This window comes from Lutra lutra, chromosome 17 (assembly GCF_902655055.1).
Source record: "Lutra lutra chromosome 17, mLutLut1.2, whole genome shotgun sequence".
NCBI classification, from domain to species: Eukaryota; Metazoa; Chordata; class Mammalia; order Carnivora; family Mustelidae; genus Lutra; species Lutra lutra.
The window spans coordinates 57008833-57036118 of NC_062294.1; the positions used below are offsets into that span (position 1 = coordinate 57008833).

A 27286-nucleotide genomic window follows, 5' to 3' on the forward strand; every position below is an offset into this window, starting at 1 on the left:
GTGGGTACCACATGTACTTTATCCTTCCAACCACTGATGGGCATTTAGGTTGTTTCCATGTCTTGGCCACTGTGAATAATGCTGCAATGAACAATAGAGTGCTAATTTTCCTTTGAGATTCTAATTCAGTCCTTTTGGATCAATATCCAAGGGTAGGATTGTGGGGATCATATGGCAGTCCTATTATTAATACTTCGTAGAGCCTCCATACTGTTTTCCAGCAGTGGCACCATTTTGCCTTCCCACCAACAGTGTACACAGGTTCCAATTTTTCTGTATCCTCTTCAGTATTTTTTGTCTTTGTGTGTGTGTGTTTTTGAGAATAGTCATCCTAATAGATGTGCAGTGATATCTCCCTGTTGTTTTGATTTGCATTTCCCTGACGATGAGTAATGGTGAGTGCATAATCAGTCCTTAAGGATACCCCATAAGAATGGGTACAAGGTTTTTATTTTTTAATATACAGCTTATAATTCCCTACTGCTATATATTTTCATATTTCTGTGCATTTCTCTTTTTCAGATAAGTAACTGTGAGATCCGTTACTAAATGGCTGTCTTCTGATAATCTGAGCCCTCACTGTGACTACATCTTCTCGTTCACAGATGAATGTTCAGGGCCTGGAAAAAAATCTGAGGGTTCAAATGGACTTTGGCTGGGTGAAGGGCTGGCAGAAAGACATCCCCATAAATGGAAATCTTGAGAAGGGAAGTGGTATTCCCTTGGGCACACCCAGGTTGTAGTGGCCAACAGGGCCGACTCAGGACTGGAAACATCCCCACCCTCTTCAGGAAGAAGGTCACGCCTGGTAGATGGAAGGTTGGGCACACCACAGATCAGGTCTCACTTGTCTGCAGGGAAGCAGGCGTCCTCTGGAGCCCCTTCCTCTGAGCCCGACGATGGGAAAGCCCCCTGCTGCCTGCATCCTGTCCAGGCATCTGTCTGTGCAGGCTTGTCCAGTGGGAGGCAGCACCATGACCATCACCCTTATGGTCCTTCTCTGCCTTGGTGAGTTTTCGGAAGGATGGGGATAGACACCTGTGTGGGAGAGGGGAGCCCTCTCAAAGCCAGGCTTTCAGGAGACCTCATGAACTTGGGGTGCTTAGAAAAGGTGGGGATCTGCTCAGGAGTCAGTGGCCTCTCACTGGGATCTCTCTTCCAGGACTGTGTCTGAGCCAGATGACACATGTGCAGGCAGGTGAGCCTATCCCCAGGGGTCCCAAGTCCCACCTCCTCCTTGGGCACAATATAGGACCCCCCGCCCTGCCAGGACATCTGGAGGATAGAGGAGAGGAATCTTAAACTGATCAATAAAAACGTGTACAAGGGGCCCCAGGGCTGAGAACCAGGGGAAACTGAGGCATAGAGAATACCAGGACTGCAACTCTGACTCTATTCCAGAGACGCTGCCCATACCCATCATCTGGGCAGAGCCAGATCCTGTGGTGGCCCAGGGGAAGCCTGTGAGCATCTGGTGCCAGGGATCTCAGAATGCTGACCAGTACTGCCTGTACCGGGAAGGGGTCCCAGAGCCCTTGAGGAGGGAGTTTCCCCTGGAACCCAGCAACAAGGCTAAGTTCCCATTCCCACACATGACCTACCACCTTGCTGGTCGCTACTCCTGCTTGTATCACAGACAAACAAGCTGGTCAGTGCCCAGCAAGCCTCTGGACTTAGTGGTCACAGGTGAGCCAGTGTTTCTGTCTGCACAGGTGAGGTGGCTGTGCCCCGGGAGGGACCTTCCTTTCTATAGCACAGTCCCATCGACCGTTGGGGGTGGTGTTCCTCTCCCTCCCCAACCCCCTCCCCCCCACAACATGAGATCTACCTTCTTCACAAACTTCTGAGTGCCCAGCACAGTATTGTTATAGGCACAGGGCTGCACAGCAGATCTCCAGAACTGAACCGTCTTGCAAAACTGAAACTCTGTACATATGGCCCTCCCTCATCCCCTCCTTGCAGCCCCTGGCAACCTCCATTCTACTCTCTGCCTCTACGAATCTGACCATCTTTAGGTTCCTCATAGATGCAGAATCATGCAGTACTCATCCCTCTCTGCCTACCCTATTTCACTTAACGTGATTTCCTCAGGCGCCCCCCCCCCACCCTTCTAACACACCAGGCTTGTTCTCTTCCAGGAATGTTCAACAAACCCAGCTTCTCAGCCCTGCCCAGCCCCATCGTAACCTCAGGAGGGAGCGTGACCCTCCAGTGTGGCTCATGGCAGGAATTTGACTGGTTCGTTCTGTGCAGCGAAGAAGGAGAGGGCCACCCCAGGCACTTGGACTCACAGCACCAAGCTGACGGGTGGTTCCAAGCGCTCTTCACCGTGGACCACGTGAGCCCAAGTCACAGGCAGGCATACAGGTGCTATGGTTATTTCTCGAGCTCCCCCTATGTGTGGTCTACCTCCAGCCACGTTTTGGAGCTCCTGATCTCAGGTGAGGAATTCAGGGCATGACTCTAGAACTCCTTGGTTCTCCAGACCAGTGAGAGGAGCATCATCCCAGGTGGCGCACTGGGGACGATGAGGTTGGGGCAAGAGAGCTCAGGACGCTGGGAGCCAGCAGTGGGAGGCCTGTTGGAGGAGCAGGAGAAACCTGACCCTCTTGGAAACCAGAACCACCTTTTCTCCCAGGTGTATCTAGGAAACCATCCCTGTCAGTCTTGCCAGGGCCCGTGGTGGCTCCTGGGCAGAGCCTGACCCTCCAGTGTCACTCTGATGTCGGCTACAACAGATTCGCTCTGTCTAAGGAGGGCGCAGGTGACCCTCCCCAGCGGCTTGCCTGGCAGCCCCAGGCTGAGCTCTCTGGGGCAGACTTCCCCCTGGGCCCTGTGAGACCCTCCCACGGGGGCCGGTACACGTGCTACGGTGGACACACCCTCTCCTCCGAGTGGTCGGTCCCCAGTGACCCCCTGGACATCCTGGTCGCAGGTAGGAGCCATATCCCAGCCCACACTCCCACTTTTCCTGGGCTGGCATCTCAGGCACTTGTTGGAAGTGTGGGCGGGGAGCACAGGCAGAGAGAGGCGCCAGGGCGGGAAGCGCGAGTTTAAGACAACTGGACAGAGAAGCCAGGAGCCGTGCTTGGGTGGGGCGCTTGCGGAGCCGCCCCTAACACCCTACTCTCTCCTCCCAGTCCAGCTCCCACAGGGGCCACCTCCCACCCTGTCTGCGCAGCCGGGCCCCGCCGTGGCCGCAGGAGAGAATGTGACCCTGCGGTGTCAGAGTGCCAGCTTCTTTGATGCGTTCCTTCTGTCCAAGGAGCGGGAGGCTGGGCCGCCCCTGCACCGCAGGTCTCAGCACCAAGGTGGGGAATTTCAGGCGGACTTTCCCTTGCTCACCGTGACTCTGGACCGCGGCGGGACTTACAGGTGCTACGGATCACTGAGCAGCACCCCTTTCCTGCTGTCGCACCCCAGCGACCCCCTGGAGCTCGTGGTCACAGGTCAGGGGCTCTCTGAATGTCTTCCTCCCCATCCCCTCTGTCTCGTGTCTGGAAGTCCTCCAGCAGGCGCCTCTCTGGAGGCAACTTGTCCTTCCGTCCTCTGCCCCACACCTCCCACTGGTGCGTGGGATCCCACTGGGTCGGGATCCATGCGTGAATGCAGCATCTCTGAAAAAGCCAGAAGCCAGGAGTGCATTCGCATGGTGCATCCCGGAAACTGTTCACAAATGGGGTACAAAAAGAGTAGTTACCTTGCAGTCTCTGCTACCACTTGCTCAAACCCCAAATCAACCCCACCACACTCGTCTACCTTTTCCCCCCAAACATTCAGGGAGACCCTACAAACATCTTCCGTGAGTGGACAAACATCAGCATCTTACAGACACAGTTCTGACCAGCTCTGTTTTGTTTGTTTTTTTTTTTTTTAATGAAATGATACATTCTAAAGAATTATCTGGTATCAGTAATATAAATCTCTTTTAGACTTTTTAATGGTTGTATGGTAGTTTCTCGCTTGAATGTGTCAGGATAAATGTATCCAATACCCTATACTTTGGCAGTTCGTTTGTTCCCAGGCTTTTGATATTTCAAAGTAACCTATGATGAATATCCTTGCACATACCGATGCACAGGGGTATGCAGAAGCAATCACTCCTTCAATCTTGGTTAAATTCTTAGAACAGAATAGCTTAGGCAAAGGACATGGACATTCATCGTGTGATAAATATTGGCACTCTCTCTTCCTATGCCTCACTGTCACCCTTCCGTGTTGACTTAAAATCCTCTTCCAAATGTCACATTGGCTGTGACCCTATACAAACCCCCCATTAACACCTTTTGTAATTTTAAAAAAGTGTTTGATCAGTCCTAAATGTATTACAGACTTTTTTATTTATAGCTCCACCTTATCTGATACACATTTTCCCCTTCCTTCTCCTCCTTCTTTTTCTTCTTCATTGGGTATGGAGCCCAATGCAGGGCTTGAACTCACAACCCTGAGATCAAGACCTGAGCTGAGATCAAGAGTCAGATGCTTAACCGACCGAGTCACCCAGGCACTCCACATTTTTCTTCTTCCTCTTCTTCCCCTTCTTCTACTTCTTCTTCTTCTTCTTCTCCTTCTTCTTTCTTAAGATTTTATTTATGTACTTGACAGAGATCACAAGTAGGCAGAGAGGCAGGCAGAGAGAGAGGGGAAGCAGGCTCCCTGCTCAGTAGAGAGCCCGACGCGGGGCTCGATCCCAGGACCCCAAGATCATGACCTGAGCTGAAGGCAGAGGCTTTAACCCACTGAGCCACCCAGGTGCCCCTCCACATTTTTCTTCTTAATAAGAACATTGATTATTCTTTATTACCTTCACCAAGACACACTTGGGCATGCTGGTACCACATACCGATGTGTATTGTATACTTACAAGTGTCTCACCACATATGTCTTATTTACATACAGATATACATAGTATATAAAATACATTATATAATACATAATATGTATATCATATGTATTTATGTGTAGTATGTATTTCATACATTTTTATGTATAAACACATCCTATACCATACGTGTCGATAATGTACATAAATACACACATATGTATGTAAGTATGTCTATTATATTTCCAAACGGTCCATAACTAGTGGCTCTAGTGAATGAATGAATGTGTGAATGAATGAATGAATGAAATAACAAAAGAAAACCATTTGAAGGTTCTTTTGTTTTAAAGATTTTATTTATTTATTTGACAGACAGAGATCACAAGTAGGCAGAGGGGGGGGGAGCAGGCTCCCTGCTGAGCAGAGATCCTGATTCGGGGCTCAGTCCCAGGACCCTGAAGACCATGACCCAAGCTGAAGGCAGAAGCCTAACCCACTAAGCCACCCAGGTGCCGTGAAGGTTCTTAACATAGGTGTAAGATGAGACTGACTGGGCTGAGGCTGAGGAGAGACTGTTAGCCTGGGGTGCCCACCCCTTCGTGTTTTGACCCTCAGGAATCCGTGGGTGCCCGCCTCCCATCCCTAAACCCAGGATTCCCCGCTGAGGGTTAACTCGGGACTCTCTTCTCCAGGAAATCAAGCTCAGGGTGGGCTGTTGCTTAGTCTGATGAGAGAGCAAGAAGGACATGAGGGATTTCCAAACAGGTGCAGTGTCCGCTCATGGCATGGGGTGTGGCTGAGCCCTTTTTTGTCATCAAGACTCCAAAGCAAAGTCTAAATGCAAAGGAGTTGGAGACAAGGGGGTTCACACCTCACCTGTGGCTGCAGGAGGGATCACTGTGAGGACGAGCTTGTTCCTCAGGACAGAAGAAGGGAGAATTGATCATTCAGATCCTCAGGGGAATGCTGGGCTGAGCAGCCCCAACTACTCATGTTCTCTGCTTTCCTCTCAGGGGTTCCTGCTGCTGTCACCTCATCACTGCAGATCCCAGACTCCACAAGTGGTGAGTAATAGGACATAGGCATCCTGGGGTGCATATGACCTGTTCAAGGGGAGAGAAGACCTAGATCTCCCCTGTGCGTGCAGTGATAGGCGTGACCTGTCCTGCCCTGCATGACCTCTCTGCCCCATTGTCCCTAGCCCCACGCCCAGATCACACGCTGGAGAACCTCATCCGAATGGGTCTGTCTGCACTGGTGCTGGTGGTGCTAGTGGTGTTGGTGTTTCAGGCATGGCACAGCCAGACAGGTTCCCAAGGTGAAACCAAGAGGTAAACAGAGGATGACGCTGCACATGCTTTGGGGTTTGAGAATCTTAGAACAGAATCACACATACACAGAAGGTTGCATTAACCCAGAAGATTCTGAAGCGGTCCATGAACTGTGTGAACTCTGTGCTGAAAACCTAAAGGCAATGAAGCGGTGTTGTCTGTGCAGGAGGCAAGGACAAGGCTGGGAGAGCTCCCCGGAGGAGGGTCCTCTACCATGAACCCTGCCCCTGCCTTGCTGTCTCCTTAGTGTCTGGCTTCTCTTATTCCCTCACCCTGATGACATGAGGCTTTATCCACATGAACGTTTGTGTCCATAACTCCACTCAATTTTTTTTGGTTCTGCTCCAACACTGTGTATCACAAAAGTCTTTTTACCACAGGCACACTCCCTGATGTGAGTTTCCAGGTGGTGCCTCCAGCTCTAAGTGCAGAGACTCAGGTAATGCGGCTGAGCAACTGTTTCGATGGATTGAAATTTATATCCAGCCTGGAAGGTGCAAGCCCAGAATGACATCCCAACCCCTGTCTGGATTCTGCAGGCTTCTCTCTCTTCACCAGGTGCTTCCTGCATGGCTCCTCCCCCAGCATCAGCACCTGGAATCAGCACTCTCCCGAGTGAGCCTCTGGTCCTTTCCCATGTGACTGTTAGTGATGATGGCTCTTTCAGGGCTGTGGTGCCAATTAAATGAGATTGTGAATTCCAAGATGATAGACAGATGTTTGCTGTTTGTTTTGATTTCAATATTAATTTCTGGGGAGCAGGTGGCATCTCACAGATCTCTGGTAGGTGTGTAAATTGCTCCAGCCAGTTTGGTAGGGGGTAGTGTGGATTTCCTGGTTTGGGAGAAAAGATATGCAGCTATGATCAGGCAGTCCGGCACCTAGAGGTTTGCCCTGGAGAACCCTGTGCACATATACCCAAGGATATAAAGCACCATAGTCAGGGGAGAAGCATTGCTCCCACTAGCCAAAAACTGTAAACAACAAAATTCCACCAACTGAAGGATAAATGAGTATGTTGTGTTACTTTTATACAGTGGAATGCAATACAACAGTTAAAATGCATAAAGTAGGATGACAAACAGAAAAAAAATACAGCTTGATCTCACAAATACAATGCTGAGTGAAAGAAGGAAGCCAAAAAGAATGTATGTGATACTATTGCATTATTAACAGGACACAACATAAATTATGTAAGAGTCATAAAATGTACAAAAACCATGAAAAGGGGTGAAATGATTAATTTAAAATGATGGTCACCTGTAGAGAGGGTGCAACCGCAGGGTATGATCACAGTGAACATTACTACGGGAAACCATGTGGGAAATAGCAGATTGTCTGAATCCCCAACCCAGGCTCTGGTCTAGAGAGGAATCCAGTACCCTGGTTGTATGTTAACATCAGGTGGGATAGCCTTGTATGGGGTGGACGTCTGACTTTTTAAGTCTTATGGGAATGATCAATATTGCACAGGGGTTATGGGGCAAAGATGGTCAATCTGGACTTTGGGGTTTAATTCATTATCCATTGGGCCCAGTACAGTTAAGCAATGGGTGGGGATCAGGCATGGGATTTATTCTATTCTGATAAAATTTTTTCTTTGTCCCACTAAATTTTTTTTAAAAGATTTTATTTATTTATTTATTTATTTATTTATTTATTTAACAGACAGAGATCACAGGTAGGCAGAGAGGCAGGCAGAGAGAGAGACAGGAGGAAGCAGGCTCCCCACGGAGCAGAGAGCCCAATGTGGGGCTCGATCCCAGGACCCTGGGATCATGACCTGAGCTGAAGGCAGGGGCTTTAACCCACTGAGCCACCCAGGCACCCCTGTCCCACTAAATTGATAGTCTAAAGAGAACTATGTACACATGGAGAAAGGCAGAATCTAGCAAATTGTCAGAAAGACCTAACTGGGGGGGACAACTGACAATACTCCACAGACAATACTCTAATGTTGGCATTTTGGGGTCTCCCCACCATGTGACAGTAAACTCCCTGAATGGTCCACATTAACTAAATCCAATCAGAACACCAAGCAACTTGAAGTTAGAGCCAGGACTTTTCCTTCCCAATGTCATGTAAGTTACTACTGAAGATGAATCCCAGAATACCCATGTCCCCCAATTAAAATGGAAGTCAACCATTTATTTCAATTAGGTAGTGTTTTGAGTATCTCACAAAGGTTTGATTTTAATGGAACACACTCAGGAATCAGCTAAATTTTTTTTATTTCTTAGGATTTTTTATTTCTTCTTATGTGTGAAGATTCACCCATTTGAAGACCTTTGCTCAAAATAGTCTACAGTACTTCCTTCTTCCTCTTAACCCCACTTAATTTCTGTAATACCAATTCATTCTTGGCATGTAGCTGCAACTTACATAATTACATAATTACATAATCATCGCCTTCAATCTGAAATCCATAAAGTAGGTTATATCTTTATCTTATGTTGTCCTGTTGCTTTAAAGCTTTCCTCCGTGGGACTAATCCTTGTCCCTATGTTAGACTTATTTGTGTAATTGGTTTATTATAAAGATTTTATTTATTTATTTGACAGAGATCACAAGTAGGTGGAGAGGCAGACAGAGAGAGAGAGAGAGAGGAAGCAGGCTCCCTGCTGAACAGAGAGCCCGAGGTGGGACTCGATCCTAGGACCCTGGGATCATGACCTGAACTGAAGGCAGAAGCTTTAACCCACTGAGCCACCCAGGTGCCCCATGTGTAACTGGTTTATTAATTGGGCTTTCCCAAAGACTCTAGACTTCGCATGAGGCCAGAGAATATATCTGCTTCGCTCAATGTTGTCTCTTCATTTCCTGGGGCAGCTGCGGGTTGACATGGTTAGAGATTTCTGAAATGTACAGGGGTAAGATTCCTGAATGGTGAATGAGTGAATAAAGGAGTAAGAAGTCTTGGGCTGGTTGTGGTAAGGAATCATATCACCGGGGGGGAAAAAAACTTCATGGCATTTTCTAGTCTTTAAATTAGTGTGAGTGACTCTGAAAGCAGGATCTAAGACAAGAATATGACTGCAGGTGGTTTATTTGGAAGCAAGAGTGAGTGAGATGGGGAGAGGGGTTCCTGAAATAGGGATGCATTCTTAAGATCACTGCAGTAGGTCACGTGGATAAGACTCCCCCAGATCTCTAAGACAGAACAGAATACCACCCAGAATTTTCCTTCCAAACAAGGAGACATTTGGGCATATACTTACAGGCTCCCATTCCCTATTGCTTTGAGTTTTCCTCCAGGAATTGTTAGATCCTTCAGTTTGGGGTTCAGTTTTCTTCTGATGAAGTCCTTATTCCAAATGTGGGGAGATGCATGGGCATCTTTGAGATGGGGTAAACACACACACACACACACACACACGGTTCTGAATTGTGCTGGTCTGTCAACGATATCTAAGAGGAAGTCAGCAGTCATCCAGAGGGAGATGAAATGGGGATGCTTTAAAACATAAATTCAGTGGATTTAATGCAATATCTGCTAATTTGACTCCTGGCCCTTCTGCAAGTTTCCTTTTTTTATGCCTTCGTGTGTATTTTACTAGTATATAAAAAATTGATTTATCCCAGAACACTCAGGAATCACAGAAAAGTAGGAAGAAGTAAAAACCTAATAATCCCATAATCCAAATCAAACTGCATTAATCCTGGTGTTTTCCTGCTAGTCTTTTCTCTCCATGGGCATAATAAAAAATTAAGATCACCTGTAAATATATATCCCTTCATTCCCTGACTTCTTCGCTCAGTAAGATCTGTTTCTTCTCAGATAATTGAACGTCCTTAACTCTGATTTTAACTAGCTGGGGGTGGTCTGTAACCAGAACTGGACTGACCATATCTTCACTGAAAGGTGGGTATTCACAGCATTTCCACTTTTCAGGGGTCATAAACAGTCACCTCAGGCAACACAGAGCTCACTGGTCATTGTCTCCTTTGCTTTGAGCGTCTTCAAAGACCCAGTCATTTGACCAAAGAAGCCAGAACCTGCTCCCACAAATGTAGGAAAGAAAGCCCTCAATTTCCGCAGCGAACACACAGGTTAGCCTGGGGATAACCTTCAAGTTTGGCTTTGATCAAGCCTCTGCTTCTTTGCCTTCTGGACCACAAGGTGGAATGACTTCACTTTTGCTTTGAGCCCAGCTTCCTCTTTCCCCTCCATCTTCTGTTTCACTTCCGAAATCAGAAGCCCCTCTCATCCTTTTTAGGGAGAACGGAGCTGAACGGCGGCCTAGCAAAGACCACAACATCAGATCATTCCAGGTCATACCCGTTGGAATGGATAGTCAGCTGGAGCTAGATGCTTGCTGGGCTCACTACAAGTAGGCATCTGAGGGTGGAAACCACACCCTGGCCAGTGAGGACAGCAGTCTGAGCAAAGCAGAAAGACAAGCAGGCGCTGGTTGCTTGCCTGCACCTTCAGCATGTGCTCAGGGGTGGCTGAGAGGACAGGAGAAACCTGGAGGTGGAGGGGGCTGATTATGCTATAGGAAGAAACATCTAAGAATTTTCTGGAAGGCCAAGGTAAAGAAAGCATCATAGCCAAAGGGCCTCCTGCCTCAGCATGTCACTGGGTCCCCTCAGCTCTTTAAGAAGCTCTAAGAGGGAGCCTGGCTCATTCAGAGGAGCATGTGACTCGATCTTACGGTCATGAGTTTGAGCCCCAGTAGAGACTACAAAAGAAAAAAACGAAAAGAAAAGAGGAAGAAACTACTTCTGGAAGTTCTGGCTTAGGAAAAAGCATTTATTCCTTTTGTTTTTCTTATCATTTTGTACTTTTGGATTCTTTTTTTTTTTTTTTTTTGTAACACCATTGACTCTCCAGATTAGACATATATTTACAATGCTTGCATTTCCACAAATTTTTCATTGTGCTCTGTGCTAGGAAAACAGGCCAGTTGCCAAGGAAAAACAAGGAGGGTATAAGGCTCAGAATGGGCCATAGCCACTTTTTTGTTTTTACTGAAATTTTGGCAATGCAAGACCTTATGCTCTTGTGGATTGTGGTGGTTCTTCTCTGGTGGCGACATTGAGTGGAAAACAGAGCTGGAAATGCAGGATGAGCCAGTTCTTTGAAGACTTTGAGTAGCGGGAGAATTTGGTTGTGTGGTCGTTAGGGAACTGGACAAACAGGGATGTGGGTGAGGAGGGCTGTGTCGTGAGTGAGAGTGCATGGCAAGAAAGCCCTAGGAATGCCATGATAAAAGCCACTCAGTGGTAAAAAATATCAAATACACTCAACGAATAAATCATTGAACATTATATCAAAAACTAATGGTGTACTATACCTTGGCTAAATGAATTTAAATAAATAAAAAATATCAAATGTGTTAGCTGTTACAAAATTAATTTCTAGGAACTAACAGCTCTCATACACACAAATAAAACCCAACCACATTTATTGAAGAGATTGTCTTTTTTCCACTGTATATTTTTTCCCGCTTTGTTGAAGATTATTTGACCATAGAGTTGAGGGTCCATATCTGGGCTCTCTACTCTGTTCTACTGGTCTGTGTTTCTGTTTTTATGCCAGTATCATGCTGTCTTGGTGATCACAGCTTTGTAGTAAAGCTTGAAATCAGGGAACGTGATGCCCCCACTTTTGTTTTTCTTTTTCAATATTTCCTTTTTAAAAAAAAAATTTCTTTTCAGAGTAACAGAATTCATTGTTTTTGCACCACACCCAGTGCTCCATGCAATACGTGCCCTCCCTAATACCCACCACCTGGTTACCCCAACCTCCCACCCCCTGCCCCTTCAAAACCCTCAGGTTGTTTTTCAGAATCCATATTCTTGGTTCACCTCCCCTTCCAATTTCCCCCAACTCCCTTCTCCTCTCCATTTCCCCAAGTCCTCCATGCTATTTGTTATGCTCCACAAATAAATGAAACCATATGATAACTGAGTCTCTCTGCTTGACATATTTCACTCAGCATAGTCTCTTCCAGTCCCGTCCATGTTGCTACAAAAGTTGGGGATTCATCCTTTCTGATGGAGGCATAATACTCCATAGGGTATATGGACCACATCTTCCTTATCCATTTGTCCGTTGAAGGGCATCTTGGTTCTTGCCACAGTTTGGCAACTGTGGCCATTACTGCTATAAACATTGGGGTACAGATGGCCCTTCTTTTTACTACATCTGTATCTTTTGGGTAAATACCCAGTAGTGCAATTACAAGGTCATAGGGAAGCTCTCTTTTTAATTTCTTGAGGAATCTCCACACTGTTTTCCAAAGTGGCTGCACCAATTTGCATTCCCACCAACAGTGTAAGAGGGTTCCCCTTTCTCCACATTCCCTCCAACACATGTTGTTTCCCATCTTGCTAATTTTGGCCATTCTAACTGGTGTAAGGTGGTATCTCAATGTGGTTTTAATTTGAATCTCCCTGATGGCTAGTGATGATGAACATTGTTTCATGTGTCTGATAGCCATTTGTATGTCTTCATTGGAGAAGTGTCTGTTCATGTCTTCTGCCCATTTTTTGATATGATTCTCTGTTTTGTGTGTGTTGAGTTTGAGAAGTTCTTTATAGATCCTGGATATCAACCTGCTGTCTGTACTGTCATTTGCAAATATCTTCTCCCATTCCATGGGTTGCCGCTTTGTTTTGTTGACTGTTTCCTTTGCTGTGCAGAAGCTTTTGATCTTGAAGAAGGCCCAAAAGTTCATTTTAACTTTTGTTTCCTTTGCCTTTGGAGACATATCTTGAAAGAAGTTGCTGTGGCTGATATCGAAGAGGTTACTGCCTATGTTCTCCTCTAGGATTCTGATGGATTCCTGTCTAACGTTGAGGTCTTTTATCCATTTTGAGTTTCTCTGTGTATGGTGTAAGAGAATGGTCGACTTTCATTCTTCTACACATAGCTGTCCAGTTTTCCCAGCACCATTTATTATTGTAGATGTTTTAACAATTGATGCAGAAAAAGCATTTGACAAAATCCAGCATCCGTTCCTGATTAAAACACTTCAAAGTATAGGGATAGAGGGAACATTCCTGAACTTCATAAAATCTATCTATGAAGGACCCACAACAAATATCATCCTCAATGGGAAAAAGCTCGCAGCCTTCCCGTTGAGATCAGGAACACGACAAGGATGCCCACTCTCACCAGTCTTGTTCAACATAGTATTAGAAGTCCTAGCAAGAGCAATCAGACAACAAAGAGAAATAAAAGGTATCCAAATTGGCAATGAAGAAGTCAAACTCTCTCTCTTCACAGATGACATGATTCTTTATATGGAAAACCCAAAAGACTCCACCCCCAAACTACTGGAATTCATACAGCAATTCAGTAACGTGGTAGGATACAAAGTCAATGTACAGAAATCAGTGGCTTTCTTATACACTAACAATGAAAATACAGAAAGGGAAATTAGAGAATCGATTCCATTTACTATAGCACCAAGAACCATAAGATACCTGGGAATAAACCTAACCAAAGAAGTTAAGGATCTATACTCGAGGAACTACAGAACACTCTTGAAAGAAATTGAAGAAGACACAAAAAGATGGAAGACCATTCCATGCTCTTGGATCGGAAGAATAAACATTGTTAAAATGTCTATACTGCCTAGAGCAATCTATACTTTTAATGCCATTCCGATCAAAATTCCACCTGTATTCTTCAAAGAGCTGGAGCAAATAATCCTAAAATTTGTATGGAACCAGAAGAGATTCCGAATTGCTAAGGAAAAGATGAAAAACAAAAATACAACTGGGGGCATCACGTTACCTGATTTCAAGCTTTACTACAAAGCTGTGATCCCCAAGACAGCATGGTACTGGCATAAAAACAGAGACATAGACCAGTGGAACAGAGTAGAGAGCCCGGATATGGACCCTCAACTCTATGGTCAGTTAATCTTCGACAAAACAGGAAAAAATATACAGTGGAAAAAAGACAGTCTCTTCAATAAATGGTGCTGGGAAAACTGGGCAGCTATATGTAGAAGAATGAAACTCGACCATTCTCTTACACCATACACAAAGATAAACTCGAAATGGATAAAAGACCTCAACGTTAGACAGGAATCCATCAGAATCCTAGAGGAGAACATAGGCATTAACCTCTTCGATATCAGCCACAGCAACTTCTTTCAAGATATGTCTCCAAAGGCAATGGAAACAAAAGCGAAAATGAACTTTTGGGCCTTCTTCAAGATCAAAAGCTTCTGCACAGCAAAGGAAACAGTCAACAAAACAAAGCGGCAACCCATGGAATGGGAGAAGATATTTGCAAATGACAGTACAGACAGCAGGTTGATATCCAGGATCTATAAAGAACTTCTCAAACTCAACACACACAAAACAGAGAATCATATCAAAAAATGGGCAGAAGACATGAACAGACACTTCTCCAATGAAGACATACAAATGGCTATCAGACACATGAAACAATGTTCATCATCACTAGCCATCAGGGAGATTCAAATTAAAACCACATTGAGATACCACCTTACACCAGTTAGAATGGCCAAAATTAGCAAGACGGGAAACAACATGTGTTGGAGGGAATGTGGAGAAAGGGGAACCCTCTTACACTGTTGGTGGGAATGCAAGTTGGTGCAGCCTCTTTGGAGAACAGTGTGGAGATTCCTCAAGAAATTAAAAATAGAACTTCCCTATGACCCTGCAATTGCCTTTTTTTTTTTGATGGCTTCCTTTGCTGCATTTTATTTTGATGTAGTCCCAATCATTTAATTTTGCTTTTGTTTTTCTTGCCTAAAGAGACATATCTGGAAGAAGGTTGCTATGGCCAGTTTTGAAGTAATTGCTGCCTGTGTTCTCTTCCAGGATTTTCATGGTTTCAGGTCTTACATCAAGGTCTTTAATCCATTTTGGGTGTATTTTTGTGCATGCTGTTAAGATAGTGGTCCAGTTTCCGGGACTGGAAGAGATTATGCTGAGTGAAATAAGTCAAGCAGAGAGAGTCAATTATCATATGGTTTCACTTATTTGTGGAGCATAACAAATAGCATGGAGGACAAGGGGAGATGGAGAGGAGAAGGGAGTTGAGGGAAATTGGAAGGGGAGGTGAACCATGAGAGACTATGGACTCTGAAAAACGATCTGAGAATTTTGAAGGGGTGGGGGGTGGGAGGTTGGGGGCACCAGGTGGTGGGTATTGTAGAGGGCACGGATTGCATGGAGCACTGGGTGTGGTGCAAAAATAATGAATACTGTTATGCTGAAAAAAATAAAAAAATTAAAAAAAAAAAAAAGATAGTGGTCCAGTTTCATTCTTTTGCAATAAAGTTATCTTTACATACAGTGAATTTTAGGGTGGACTTTTATTTATTTTTTTTAAAGATTTTATTTATTTATTTATTTGACAGACAGAGATCACAAGCAGGCGAGAGGCAGGCAGAGAGAGAGGAGGAAGCAGGCTCCCTGCTGAGCAGAGAGCCCGATGCGATGCGGGGCTCGACCCCAGGACCCTGAGATCATGACCTGAGCCGAAGGCAGCGGCTTAACCCACTGAGCCACCCAGGCGCCCTAGGGTGGACTTTTAAATGAAAAAAGGAAATGGTAAAGAGAAGAAAAATAGTGCTGGGAGAACATCAGATACCACTAATCAGAAAGCCAGACGCCTTTGTTTATTACGGCAGAGAGAAATACAAGGAGGATCAGTCACAGTTTCACAAGCATTTAACAGCAACAAGATACTATCAACATTGTTATTTCCATAGCAGTGAATCCAGAGGGGGAAAGAGAAGGCGTTTGCCTCAGCATAATGGTCAGTGGCTGATAGAATGAGCTAAGTGGAAGCTTAATGGGGAACATGTTGTGTACACACTCTCAAAGTATCTCCCTACAAATCAAGTAATAATTACAAAAGGCAAATAACAACGTTACTGTGGAGAAACCTGGGGGATGCCAAATTAACCAACTTATGAAAATGAAAATCACCCATAAGGAAAAATAAGGATAGTGTCGCTGGAGTGGTATTCCACTGTCAAATGCACGACCTGAATCTAAGTGGGAGGTGCCCTTGGACAAAGCTCTTCTTTTGTATGCATCATGGTTTCTTTCTCTTCAGAGCGTTCCCCTTCTCCTCTGCCCCTGAGTCATTGCCCCTCACCACAGCCCCATGACCAATGGCTGGGAGGAAAGGCACCCAAGGTCTCCATTCATGCACTTGTTTTAAACGTCATTAATTTGGATGGCATTCCATGAGCTAGGGGAGCTCTGAAAGTGCACACAAACCACACAAGTGTGGGGAGAGGTGGTGACTTGGGCAGGACCCAGGAATCTTCTGAGCGTCCAGCTTTGAACCAGGCACTGGGCAGTCTTCCCTCGATGGCTCATTTGGACAGTGCCTAAAATGTAGAACTGTGCACTTACGGCAGGTAGAAATGGTTTTCCAAAAAAGGAGAAGTCCACATTTTCTTTGGGACCAGTACAGAGACTGACAAATGAGGAAATAGCCATTCTGCTTCCGGTAAAGTGTTGGTGTTGAAACGCAGCTGGGATGGGCGGGTAATGCATGCCTACCCACACATCCTGTTGCTCAGCGTGGCCTTTCAGACTCTGCCCCCGGGGCCCTTGTGCACAGCTGGGGCAGGCAGGAAAGTCACCAAGGTTGCAAAAATCACCATCCTGCTCTGCCTTATGCTGCAGGGAAGGAAAGTGAGTCATATTTTTATGATATCATTTTGTACTTTTAGAATGAGCCTTGAATTCAACTTTAAAATTCTCCTTAAGTCATCTTCTCGGTGGTGTCTTACCAATTTACTATTCATGAATAAATAGTCTTAAATTGAGCATTGGCAATCAATTAAGCAATTATCAACCAATCATTGATAAATGTAGTCGTTTGCTGTGTAAATGTTCGTTTATTGTCTTCTACAGGCTGAAGTTCAGTGTGAGGTGTTCAACGATGAGAAGATACAGCTTAGAATTCCATGGGTGATTTATGGCTTAACTCCTGCTTGTTTACAGAATAATTCTAACAAATTCTCAGATATAACCCCCTACCTTACCAGGGACGATTATTTATGAGCCAGGGAGAGACACTGACTGTGTAAGTAGCATAAGATCAGTTTGAAATGCAAAATTAGTCACTTCTGTGTAGGTCCTAGACACCCATGAGATTATGTTGGATCTGTAGGGGAAGGGGACCCTTGGGTGGGACTTCAGGAGAGATGGGAGTGGGGACACCAAGAGATTCAGATCTGGTATTGACTTTGAAATGGGAAGTCAGAAAGTGGGAACTTCTATTTAGGAGAAATGGGGTGAGGAGTTCTTTCCAATAGAGTCTGTTTCTTCAGAGAGGAGGAAGATCAAATGAGCTGTGCGTCATGCACAATCAGTTTTCAGAAAGTGTGCAGGAAGTTGAGAGTGGACAGAGTCTCCACTCCCTGGGCACAGGCTTCTCCCCTCATTTAAAAACAATGTCATTGCCTTCTTCACTGGTAAAATAGTAACCTGTTTCCTCCTGCGGATATTTTCCCCCCTAAAACGTGCCTTGTTGATCTTACCATTTTGTTAAATATTCAATTACTTCTGGAGGCCCCCAAAACACTGAGCCTTCTGCGTGGACCAGTGAGAGTGGAAGCTCTAGGAGGAGGTGTGATTAGTGGGTCCCTGGACCCACCCTTGTGGTTATTTCTCTCGTTCTGGAACAGACACCCTCAACAGCAGACACAGGTTTTCTGATGCATGGAGTAAGAGATTCAGTGAAGGAAAGGCCTGGTGGAAGGTGCTGGAAACACCTTCCCTACCAAAATAGGGAAACAGAAGTAAGTCTGCACTCTTGGAGAGATTACAGATTCATGCCATCTCCAAGAACTCAGAAAGACACAAGTGCCAGGGACACCTCCCACTCCCCACTCGACCTGCCTGCTTAGTTTGCACAAAAGAGAGACGGGCCTTGGAGAATTGAGTTCTTGTACACCAGGTGATTCTAATTTCCACTTCTGTCCCGCTGAAAACTCATATAGAAACCTATCTCCTGGCACCTGGTGCACAGCTGTAGATTGGTGTGTTTATTTTCTTGGGTCCGCCCATAAAGGTCTTCAGGTTCAGTTTGCCTTTAGTTCTCAGAGCCAGCCACACACTGTCCGTGTCCACACTTGTTCTGGTCCATGTCACGTGTTCAGCCCTGCACACCTCTCCAGCCCTGTGCGTGTCTCCAGCCCTGCGCGCATCTCCAACACTGCGCAGGTCTCCAGCTCTGTGTTATCCAGGCTGCGGGGACCGTGACTGTCTCTCCATTGCAGAGGACATCACTCAGGTCCAGTACACACCATGTGGATTCCATCTGTGAAACAGGTAGTAGCAACTATGCTAGTGCTTTGTAAGATGGTGGGAAATAAATCTCCCCAGATTTCAGGTTCTTGCCACCTTGGTGACATTTCCTGGACTCCAGCTGCCTGAGACATGTTGAGATACCCCACCCAAGGTGAAGACTCATTGCTCCATCTCATCCTCCTACTAATGAGACAGTAGCTCAGTCCCTAGTGGGCCATCTTTGGAAGGTGGAGACAACATATAGCTCCCTGGGCGTGCTACTGCTATGCACTTACTGAGTGTCTGGAGAGGCTGTTGCTTTTGAGTGCCATCCCGGACAAGAGAAGTCCTTGCGACGGGCCCAGGCTGCAGAAAGCCCGAGATTTATGATCCCAAAGATCCAGTGGTGTTTGGAGCTTTGGTGGCAGATGGGGTCAACATGGTTTGGCAGGGAACTATATAGATGAAGCACAACACAGACATTAAAGATTTTGGAGCCACACTATGCCGATTCTGCAGAGAACTACTCTCCTTTTGTGAAGCAGCTCAGGGTTGCTCCTGGGCTTTAGTGGAGGCAGAGTGCTTGGCGTGAGTCATCACAAGGGTCCTCATGAGTGAAGGAGGGGGTCAGGGGGCCAGAGATGAAAGGAGGGCGGCAAGGCATACGAGCAAGGCACCCAGCTTAGAAAGGAAAGGGAATGGATTCGCCCCCAGGGGCTCCAGAAGGAGCACAGCCCAGGACACCTCAACTGTAACTCAGGGGTGTCCATGTTGGAATTCTGCCCTTTGGAATGATAAGATAATACGTCTGTGCTGCTTTAACCCACCAGCTTGTAGTGATTGGTTATGGCAAGAAAGCAACAGGAAAATAATACACCAGACAGTCCTTTTTTGATTGTGCTTTTTTGCTTTTAGTTTTCTGTTTTGCTAATCTGAGCTCCGCAAACTAGCTCGAATTAGGCTAGTCCAGTCTAGTGTTTCTGGACCAGACAAAATGCAAGCATTCAATAAAACCTTTTGGAGCTTGGTCCACAAGGGGGGTTATCGGGCCAGGAAGACAGGAGTTCATGGTCGGGAGGGAGCCTCAGATGTGGTCAGAAACATCTGCAAAGCCCATTGCCTGCCCTAGCCTCAGCCCCGGGGAAATGACAGCCACACTGTTCCCCTTCCTGTGGGGCAGCTGACATGACAAACCCGTGATGGGGAGGGCTGGCCTCCGAGTGCCCACACCGTGTGTGTCTGCCTGTCCTGCAGTCACAGGACAGGTCACCTCCTTCTGCACAATCGGAACGAGGAAGAGGAGACGCCATGACCCCCACCCTCACAGCCCTGCTCTGTCTTGGTGAGATCTGAGGAGGGGAGGGGACACCTTAGTCTGGGAGGGACCCGCCCCACAGCCAAGCCCTGGTCTGTCAGAGGCCCTAGGCTCAGGAGGCTCATGGGGAGGAGGGGATCTGTGAGGATTCGGGGCAAACCTCTCACAGGGACTCTCTTCCAGGGCTGAGTGTGTGCCCCAGGACCCGAGCACAGGCAGGTGAGTCTGTCACCAGAGGTCCCAGTCCCTCCTCACTGGGGACAGGGGTCACCCACCAGGCAGCAGCGGATGGAGAACAACAGCTCTGGGCTGACGGAGGGGAATGTCTGGGGGCTTGGGGCTGAGCTGGGACCTGGGGGTGGGGAAGGTCTGTGTCCCAGCCTCTGTTTCCTTCCAGGGACCCGTCCCAAACCCACCATCTGGGCTGAACCCAGCTCTGTGATGCCCTGGGGGACACCTGTGACCATCTGGTGTCAGGGGACCCTGGAGGCCCAGGAGTACCACCTGTGTAAAGAGGGAGAGTCAAGGACCTGGGACAGACAGAAGCCACTGGAGCCCAGGGACAAGGCTAAGTTCTCCATCACACACATGACAGACATATATGCAGGAAGATACCGCTGTGACTATCTCAGTCCCACTGGCTGGTCAGAGCCCAGTGACCCCCTGGAGCTGGTGGTGATGACAGGTGGGAGCCCACTCAGGGTCCCAGCCCCAGGCTCTGCCCTCAGGAAGGGGGTCGGCTCTCAGGTGCCTCCCTCTCACAGCCCAGCCTGGGATAACGTGGGGGGTCTGAACCCAATTTAACACCACCCCCTCCTCCTCTCCTAGGATCCCAGGGCAAACCCAGCCTCTCAGCCCTGCCCAGCCCTGTGGTGACCTCAGGAGGGAATGTGACCCTCCAGTGTGCCTCATGGATGGGAATCCACAGGTTCATCCTGATGAAGGAAGGAGAGCGCCAGCCCTCCTGGACCCTGGTCTCCCAGTCAGTCCCCAGTGGGGGGACCCAGGCCCTGTTCCCTGTGGGCCCCGTGACCCCCAGCCTCAGGTGGACGTTCCGATGCTACGGCTATTACAGCAACACCCCCCAGGTGTGGTCGGCCCCCAGTGACCCCCTGGAGCTGCTGGTCTCAGGTGAGAAAGTCTGACTGGTGCCCCATCCGTGTTTTGAGGCACCAGACAGGTTAACGGGGACTCTGCTCCCAGGGGAGCCCCAATGAGAGGGTGGGTGAGGGGACCATGGGGACTCACAGGTCAGAGTCACTGGAGGTGACAGACCATGAGACCTAGGGGTCAGGACGGGAGAAGGGAGGTTTGGGGAGAAGCAGTCCCTGCCATCCAGGGCTGGTCTTTCCCAGGTGTGTCGGGGAAGCCCTCCCTCCTGACCCAGCAGGGCCCTGTTGTGACCTCTGGACAGAGCCTGACCCTCCAGTGTCGCTCTGATGTCAGCTACGAGAGATTCGCTCTGTCCAAGGAGGGGGCACCTGACCCTCCCCAGCAGCTTGGCCGACAGCCCCACTCTGGGATCTCTGGGTCAGACTTCCCCCTGGGCCCTGTGAGACCCTCCCACGGGGGCCGGTACACGTGCTACGGTGGACACAACCTCTCCTCCGAGTGGTCGACCCCCAGTGAACCCCTGGACATCCTGGTTGCAGGTGAGGGCTATGGCATTGGTCAGGACCCCAGACTTTGCACAGGTCCTACCAATGGAGCCCCAGGTGGTGGCTAGGACCAGGGGTGTGGGGTCCCCTGGGAGGGAGAGAGACAGAGAGAGACAGGGGATAGGACAGCACAGACTCGGGGGACTCAGACAGACACAGTTCAGAACAAGGTCTGGACAGCCCCTCACCCGCCCTTCCTCTCTCTAGGACAGCTGCCCTACACACCCTCCCTCTCGGTGCAGCTGGGACCCACAGTGGCCCCAGGAGAGAATGTGACCCTGCTGTGTCAATCACGGAGCCCTGTGGACACTTTCCTTCTGTCCAAGGAGGGGGCAGCCGATCCCCCTCTGCGTCTTAGATCACAGTACCGAGCTGGGCAGCACCAGGCTGAATTCCCCATGAGTCCTGTGACCTCAGCCCATGGGGGGACCTACAGGTGCTATGGCTCTGCCAGCACCTCCCCCTACCTGTTGTCCCAGCCCAGTGACCCCCTGGAGCTCCTGGTCTCAGGTGAGGTTTGCTGACCCTGTCCCCTCTGTGTCCCAACATTGCTTCAGGGCCCTGTGTCCAGGAGGGTTCTGGTCTAGGATGGGAGTGAGGGGCTCCAAGGGAACATCAGTGGAGAGGGTCCGCCCCTCACGGTGCAGGAGGGAAACAGGTCCTCTCACGCTTGCCCATCCCTCGCCCCAGCCCCAGGATTCTTCCGGTGGAGGAGGAGCTTGGGGGTCACAGGGCACATGAGGAGGAAGAGTGTGAGCAGAGACAGGGTCTCAGGGGAAGCTCCAGCCCCTCCACACTCCTGTCTTTTCCCCAGGACCCTCTATGGACCCCAGCCCCCCGACCACAGGGCCAGGCTCAGCAGATGGTGAGTCACAGGAGCTGCTTTCCAGGGGATTTTCTTCTAGGCTCTCAGAGATGCCTGGGGGACGACAGCGCCCCGGGGCTCTGAGGCTTGTGGGGGGCAGGGGTCCCTTGTGGGGGAGGAGCAGCCAGGTGCAGTGTGGAGCATGGCAGGTCCCACCCCTCACCCTTGCTGACCCCAGGAGGCTCTAAGGGTGAGTGAGGGTCTCTATCAGCCTTGGTGGATGGGTCCATGGAGAGCTCTGAGTTGCCCCCTCAGTTCAGGGTCTTCTGGAGGTGCTGGCTGGCACATGCCCCTCCCCTGTGTGGGCCTCAGTTTCCCCAAGTGTAAAGAAAAGAGTCGTGGACAGAGTAGATTTCCCATTAGACCATGGCTCTCATCCTGGGAGAGGAGGGCTCACGGGGAAGCCCCCCAGGTCGTGATCTATGGGGAGTTCTGTCCCTTTGCAGCAATGACAGTGACATTGTACGGGGAGGGGAGGGAGGACAATGGCTGGGGGCATTCAGGTAATAAGGGGACTCTGGAAGGACCCTCAGCTCCAGAAGAAGATGCTGAGACAGGCCGGGCCCCATATGAGGAGCCCAGAGCCCTGAGCTGGTGTCTGCACAGGGGACAGCATGAGGAGAACACAGGGAACCCATAGCCCTGGTTTCAGTCTCAGCCCTGCTGCCTCCATGCTGAGCGACCTGAGACATGTGCATGACCTCTCTGTGTCTCAGTTTTCTATCTGTGGAGTGGGCAGGAGGGGCAGCAGTCGTCTGCTGGGTGATCATTGACAGGGTCAGAGCTGAGTGCACAGAGCCCAGCAGGTGCCTTGCACACAGTAGGTGCTCAATTAAATGGCATCACTGGTTCATTCATGGTGTTGCTCCTGCATAAGGTCCCCACTGGTACCTGTACGTCCTCATCACGGCCTCAGTGGCCTTTGTCCTGCTGCTCAGCCTTCTTGTCCTCCTCCTAATTCACCACCAGCGTCGGGTCAAAGGCAGGAAGCCGGGTGAGAAGGGAAGGAGGTGACATGTCCCAGGGGGTGGTGGCTGCCCTGTGGGCCAACCAAGGGTGGGCTCAGGGCAGCAGTCAGGAAAACCAGAGCGATGGGAAAGGCCGGTGTAGAAAGACACCTGTGCAGAATCTCAACCCAGAGAATCTAGAAAGAAACCCCCAGGATGGTACCCACGAGCCAGTTGAAGGTACTTCCCTCCACTCAATCTGGGGAGTTGGAGAAACACACAGAGAGTATGTGTGAAGGGTGCCTTTCCCTGGAATCACATGGTTGGGGGCAGGTTGTAACCTCCCAGCCCAGAGGGAGACTGATTCCCAACGTCCTTCAGGGGCTGCAGACCTGGAGCCCAAGGACAGAGGCCTGCACAACAGGTAACTCCTGCCTGCAGTGCCCCAGACTCCCACCCACCTGCCCCCACTATGCCCCCTAACATGCTGTCTCCTCCCCAGCTCCAGCCCAGTCCCTGCCGCCCAGGAGGAGAGCCTCTGTGAGAGGAAGGGGGCCACCCTGGGGGTGGGCTGGGAGGGTCCGGGTCCGGGGTGAGGACTGAATTCCCACATGCCCCTCAGCCCACTGCTGAATCCCTGGTATGGGAGAGGCCCTATTTGGGAGCAAGGTGGGGTCTGCAGCCCTGAGAGGGGGCTCAGGGGACCTTGCCAAGAGACACACCCCGTTCTGTCCCAGCAGACGCTGCCATTCAAGACATTCAGCCTGAGGAGGGGGTGGAGCTGGACCATCGGGTGAGACCCCCGCCCTCGTGCAGACACCAGGGCTCTCGTGGTGCCAAACTGAATCCAGTGGACACTTCCGTGTCCTCACACCACCCAGTCTCAGTAGTGTCCCTCAGATGCCTTCACGCTCCTTGGGCACTCTGGGTCAGCCCACTGTGAAATCGTGGGGCCTCCTTTGTGCTCCCTTGTGTGGCTCCCCAACCACTATCTGACTTCTGGTTGTCGGGGTGCATGCCCACGTCTCAAGAGGGTGCATGAAGAAATGATTCTCCCACTGGTCACTAAGCCCCTTCATTCATTCAGCCAGCAAAAGGCATAGGGAGCCCAGCATTTGCCAGGCCCCACCTAGTGCTGCCTGCATAGCTGTGAGCAAATCTGACCCATCCTCCGTGAGCTTGCCTTGTGGGTCGTAGACAATATGCACGGAAGTGGGCAGCATCCTCGAGGGCAACATGGGGCCAAGGAAAATAAAGTAGGGTACAGAGTAGCAGGTGCAAAGGTCCTGAGGCAGCAACATGCTTTATCAGGAGCATGGCCCATGCAGCTGCAACCAAATGAGCAAGAAACACTGTCCGGAATAGAATCAGAGCCAGAGTACAAATCACACACCCCAAGGCTCAGGAAGCCCCTGCAGAGCTCACCAGGAAAGTGACCCAATGGGCAGGAAAGTTTGGAAGCATTGCTCTGGCAACCATGGGGAAAATTGTCTGAGGCCATAGAGGGAAATCAAGGAGACAAACCTCCCCCTCACTGTCTGTCCGCAGCAGAACACACAAGATGAAGACCCCCAGGGACCAACGTACGCCCAGGTGAGCCGGTCAAGATCAAGACTCAGCTGGGGACTGGCCACTTCTCCTTCCCCCATGTCAGAGGGATTGCTGGACTCGGAGGACAGACAAGCAGAGGAAGACAGGCAGACAGATTGTCAGGTGGGTCCCTTCTTCTCCAAGCCTCAAGGCTCCCCCTCCTCAATCACAAATCGCCCCTTCTCTCCCACTGCAGGTTACTGCATCTGACACTCTCCAGGATGTGACCTACGCCCAGCTGAACTGCTTGACCCTCAGACAGGAGACAAGGGCATCCCCTCATTCCCAATCAGGGGATCCCCCAGCAAAGCCCAGCGTGTATGCTGCTCTGGCCTTCCAGTAGCCCAGGAGGGTCCCAGACCCCACACCCCAGGGAGGGGGGAACCACAGGGACCCTGGAAGGCACAGGAGCTGCCCATAGTGGGTGTCACCTAATGATGACCCCAGCCAGCCTGGACTCTTCACATGGACCAGTAAGAACTCCTGGGACCCTCTGGGAGTCACTGATTCTGCCATCAAAGATAGAAATACCCCTACACTTTGGAAATCAAAGCAACAGACTTCCCAATTACCCATGAATGAAATGACAAAATCCTAATGGAAATGAGAGAATGTTTACACTGAAGGACAGTGTAAATGTTACAAATCAAACCTAAGAAATGGGAAAATAAGAACCAAGAACCAATCTATTAGAAAAGAAAAAGCCTAAAATAATTAATGACAGAACCTATTCTATCGAGAATTTGGAAAAAGAAGAGCAAGTTATTCAAACAAAAGTAAAGACAAGACCTGGCTAGAAATGAGGACAAATTTAAAAATAGAGAAAAATCAATAAAGCTGAAAGTGTTCCTTTTTGTAAGCAGTGGTAACATTTATAAATCCTAGCCACAAAACCAAGAGGTGAGAGAGAGAGAAAGGGAGGAGGTACACATCACCATTATGAGGATGGCATCCCATCCTACAGACTTTAAATTTAGAATGGAACATTATTAACTCTTTTATGCTGATATATGAGACAATGTAGATGAAATGGATAAAATTCTTGAAATAGAAGCTATTAAATTGATGGAGAAGTAGTAAATATGTATCACCTTATGAATACATTGAATGCATTGACTGTGATCAAACCATCCCCCATCTGAAGTATGTGGAAACTGAGAGAAATAGAGAGCAAAGTTGTGGCTGGCTGTGCTGCAGTGTGGAAATGGGGAGGTGTTGGTCAGGATTATAGGTAGATGAACAAGGTCTCTAAAGTTATAAGACCACAAGATCTGGGGAAATCATGTACCACATCATGACCACAGCTTATAACACTGTAACCTATTCTTGAATGTTGCAAAGAGTGTAGATCTAAATGTTCTCATCACATACAAGAAAGGCAGATATGGTATGGCATGGAAGTGTGAGCTAATGGCATGGCGATAATCATTTTGTAATATACATTTGTGTCTATTGAGGAAGCTTCATTGGCAATTTCCTCCAAACACTGATGCCCTTAGGAAACACACATGCTCTGGCGCCCACGTGGATACAATGCATACATGCACACACGCATACTCACATGCAAACATATACATGCAAACACTCACACACACGCATATGCTCAAACACACACATGCATACACACAATGAAATTATACGTGCCCTTCCTGAGAATAAAAAAAGAAACAATATTGTATCATTCTACGAAGAAATAGACACCAAACTAGGCAAGGAAATTCCTGAATGGAAAGATACAGAAAGTTCCCTGACATTAACTCCAATGTGAATCTCTAAACAAAATGTTCACAGATGAGATTCAGCAATGTATAAAAAGCCAAAATAAACTTTTGGGACTTCATCAAAATCAAAAGCTTCTGCACAGCAAAGGAAACAGTCAAGATAACAAAGAGGCAACCCATGGAATGGGAGAAGATATTTGCAAATGACAGTACAGACAAAAGATTGATATCCAGGATCTATAAAGAACTCCTCAAACTCAACACACACAAAACAGAGAATCATATCAAAAAATGGGCAGAAGACATGAACAGACCCTTCTCCAATGAAGACATACAAATGGCTATCAGACACATGAAACAATGTTCATCATCACTAGCCATCAGGGAGATTCAAATCAAAACCACATTGAGATACCACCTTACACCAGTTAGAATGGCCAAAAGTACCAGGACAGGAAACAACATGTGTTGGAGGGGATGTGGAGAAAGGGGAACCCTCTTACACTGTTGGTGGGAATGCAAGTTGGTGCAGCCTCTTTGGAGAACAGTGTGGAGATTCCTCAAGAAATTAAAAATAGAACTTCCCTATGACCCTGCAATTGCACTACTGGGTATTGACCCCGAAGATACAGATGTAGTGAAAAGAAGGGCCATCTGTACCCCAATGTTTATAGCAGCAATGGCCATGGTCGCCAAACTGTGGAAAGAACCAAGATGCCCTTCAACGGACGAATGGATAAGGAAGATGTGGTCCATATACACTATGGAGTATTATGCCTCCATCAGAAAGG

The 27286-nt window shown here is 48.3% G+C and overlaps 2 protein-coding genes across 13 annotated transcripts in view; both read left to right on the forward strand.

Annotated features, from left to right (window-relative positions):
• The window catches only part of LOC125088827 (leukocyte immunoglobulin-like receptor subfamily A member 6), a 152484-nt gene that overhangs the window by 95969 nt on the left and 29229 nt on the right, over positions 1-27286 (forward strand). The window lies entirely within an intron of this gene.
• LOC125088823 (leukocyte immunoglobulin-like receptor subfamily A member 6) lies at positions 799-26703 on the forward strand. 10 transcript variants are annotated; one of them, XM_047710332.1, is made up of 13 exons: positions 799-1008; positions 1163-1198; positions 1402-1686; positions 2139-2441; positions 2639-2935; positions 21580-21882; positions 22187-22237; positions 23115-23231; positions 23566-23608; positions 23687-23724; positions 23925-23977; positions 24733-24777; positions 24971-26703. In XM_047710332.1, the coding sequence occupies exons 1-13, from the start codon at positions 813-815 to the stop codon at positions 25115-25117; spliced, it is 1914 nt and encodes a 637-aa protein (XP_047566288.1). In that variant the 5' UTR covers positions 799-812; the 3' UTR covers positions 25118-26703. The 10 variants fall into 10 exon arrangements, with proteins under 10 accessions (XP_047566288.1, XP_047566289.1, XP_047566292.1 ...); XM_047710333.1 differs by having other exon boundaries at positions 24736-24777; XM_047710340.1 differs by lacking the exons at positions 799-1008; positions 1163-1198; positions 1402-1686; positions 2139-2441; positions 2639-2935 and adding exons at positions 19607-19741; positions 19898-19933; positions 20112-20399; positions 20543-20845; positions 21070-21366 and having other exon boundaries at positions 24733-24897.

Bases quoted from the DNA above. Each gene is read 5' to 3' on its own strand.
- LOC125088823 (XM_047710332.1), top strand. From the start codon at position 813: ATGGAAGGTTGGGCACACCACAGATCAGGTCTCACTTGTCTGCAGGGA. The intron at 1,199-1,401 runs GTGAGCCTATCC...ACTCTATTCCAG, and splicing joins GATGACACATGTGCAGGCAG to AGACGCTGCCCATACCCATC. The intron at 23,609-23,686 runs GTAACTCCTGCC...TCTCCTCCCCAG, and splicing joins GACAGAGGCCTGCACAACAG to CTCCAGCCCAGTCCCTGCCG.